At 39.8% G+C, this 1805-nt stretch overlaps 1 protein-coding gene across 2 annotated transcripts in view; it reads left to right on the top strand.

Moving 5' to 3' along the window:
- man1b1b (mannosidase, alpha, class 1B, member 1b) overlaps nt 1-1805 on the top strand; it is a 26072-nt gene that overhangs the window by 21891 nt on the left and 2376 nt on the right. For both annotated transcript variants that reach the window (XM_014032450.1, XM_014032449.1), the window contains exon 13: nt 1162-1293. In XM_014032450.1, coding sequence (XP_013887904.1) covers nt 1162-1293 — 132 coding nt within the window. The remainder of the gene's footprint in view (nt 1-1161; nt 1294-1805) is intronic.

The raw sequence follows: 1805 nt of genomic DNA, 5'->3' as shown, positions 1-1805 counted from the left end.
GACCATTCTCTGTAAACCCTAGAGATGGTTGTGSGTGAAAATCCCAGTAGATCAGCAGTTGTGAAATACTCAGACCAGRCTGTCTGGCACCAAAAACCATGCCACMTTCAAAGTCACTTAAATCACCTTTCTTCCTCATTCTGATGCTCAGTTTGAACTACAGCAGATCATCTTGGCCATGTCTACATGCCTAAATGCATTGAGTTGCTGCCTTGTGATTGGCTGATTGGACATTTATGTTAATGAGAAGTTGGACAGGTGTACATAATAAAGTGGTTGGTGAGTGTATTCCACGATGACAATGACAGGATTCATTGGATTCAAACTGTGAAAGAGGACTCTCGAGGTATGGCTAGGTCACCACAGAGTCCAGACCTGAACTCTGTTGAGAATCTTTGGGATGTGGTCCGAAGCTCCCATTATCAGTACAAGATGTTGATGGAAAATTAAATAAATGTGATATTGCAGAAGCTTGTGGAAATGGTGCCACAGTGACTGTTAGCTGTAATCAAAACTAAAGGAGCTGTAATCAAAACTAAAGGAGGCGTAATGAAATAGGAGTGCGTGTATTTTTATTTAATAACATCAACTGTTTTACAAACTTGTAAAATCTGTTAAAGAAATTAACAGAATTTATAATTAATGTTAGGTCATTGTAAAGAGAATAAAACTAATTTGATATTATTGGAACAGTTGTTTTGTCGAGCTGTGAGCTGTTGACCTCTTTGGACGTCATGTTGGCTGCTTCATAGTGTCACAGATGAAAGCAGTGGGTGGGATAGGCAGTGCATTCTAGTTGTCTGACATAACTCTATGATGAGGACACAGTATTAGGAAACAGGAGAACAAAGCCTAAAAATCTGTAACATTTTCACTGCTGTCACACTAACAGCTGTTYATGTTTATGTCTTGTACAGTCTAGAGTTTTTGCTTTATATAGTTGGCTTGAATCTCACACTCTGGTCCTAAATCTCTAAAATCACAGTTCCTCTGTCACCTGTCACAGCTTCTCTCTTAACTGGTCAAAAAAGTGAAAAAGGAACAGACAAAAAGTAAACCAGGAAAAAAGTTAGCTGTTTCTCAGGTTTACCTTTTTAACACATTTCAAAGGAAAATGAATGTAATAATTGAACTATTTCTGTCTAACATGTTTTGTTTTAGCTTGCAGACAGACACAACCTCCTTCGACCAGAGACCGTGGAGAGTCTCTTCTATCTGTACAGACTCACCAAGGATCACAAGTACCAGGACTGGGGCTGGGAGATTCTCCAGAACTTCAACAAATACACCAAGGTTAGAGAAGAGACAAGTGCCTCAAGGGCACAAATCATATCTCGTGTTGGTCTGCAGGTCAGTTTTTTTTTTGTTCCCACTCTCAGAAGAGGCTTTTTCCTTCTCTCCTGCCCTTCCTTATCTTTCCCTGCTTTGCTGCTTGGAGCATTCTCTACATTTTTCATCTGAAACTAGGAATTATGGATATTTTATTTTTATGGATTTGGTTAGCTGGTCTCTCAAAATTTTTGGAACAAAGTTTTTTCTTCCATGGGAGTACATGTTAATGGTGGGACCTCTGTTCTTTGTTCTGGATATATGTCTGGATTCTGATCACTGGATTCTACAGTTTGGCTTGGTGGTCTCCTGGTATTCTGCAAAACAGCGTCGGTGGCTGTTCATCTCCTGGAAGACTGACCAACTGAATGGACTGCTGAATTCTATCAGCACCCAGACAATGGGCCTCATGCAAGAACCATTCTTACGCACAGATTTGTTCTTAAATTGTGCGTACGAGTGATTTAGGAGAATTT

Source organism: Austrofundulus limnaeus, unplaced genomic scaffold, assembly GCF_001266775.1.
Source record: "Austrofundulus limnaeus strain Quisiro unplaced genomic scaffold, Austrofundulus_limnaeus-1.0 Scaffold1455, whole genome shotgun sequence".
Classification (NCBI taxonomy): domain Eukaryota; kingdom Metazoa; phylum Chordata; class Actinopteri; order Cyprinodontiformes; family Rivulidae; genus Austrofundulus; species Austrofundulus limnaeus.
The sequence above is the reverse complement of the archived record's forward strand: the minus strand, read 5'-3'. Positions and strand labels throughout refer to the sequence as shown.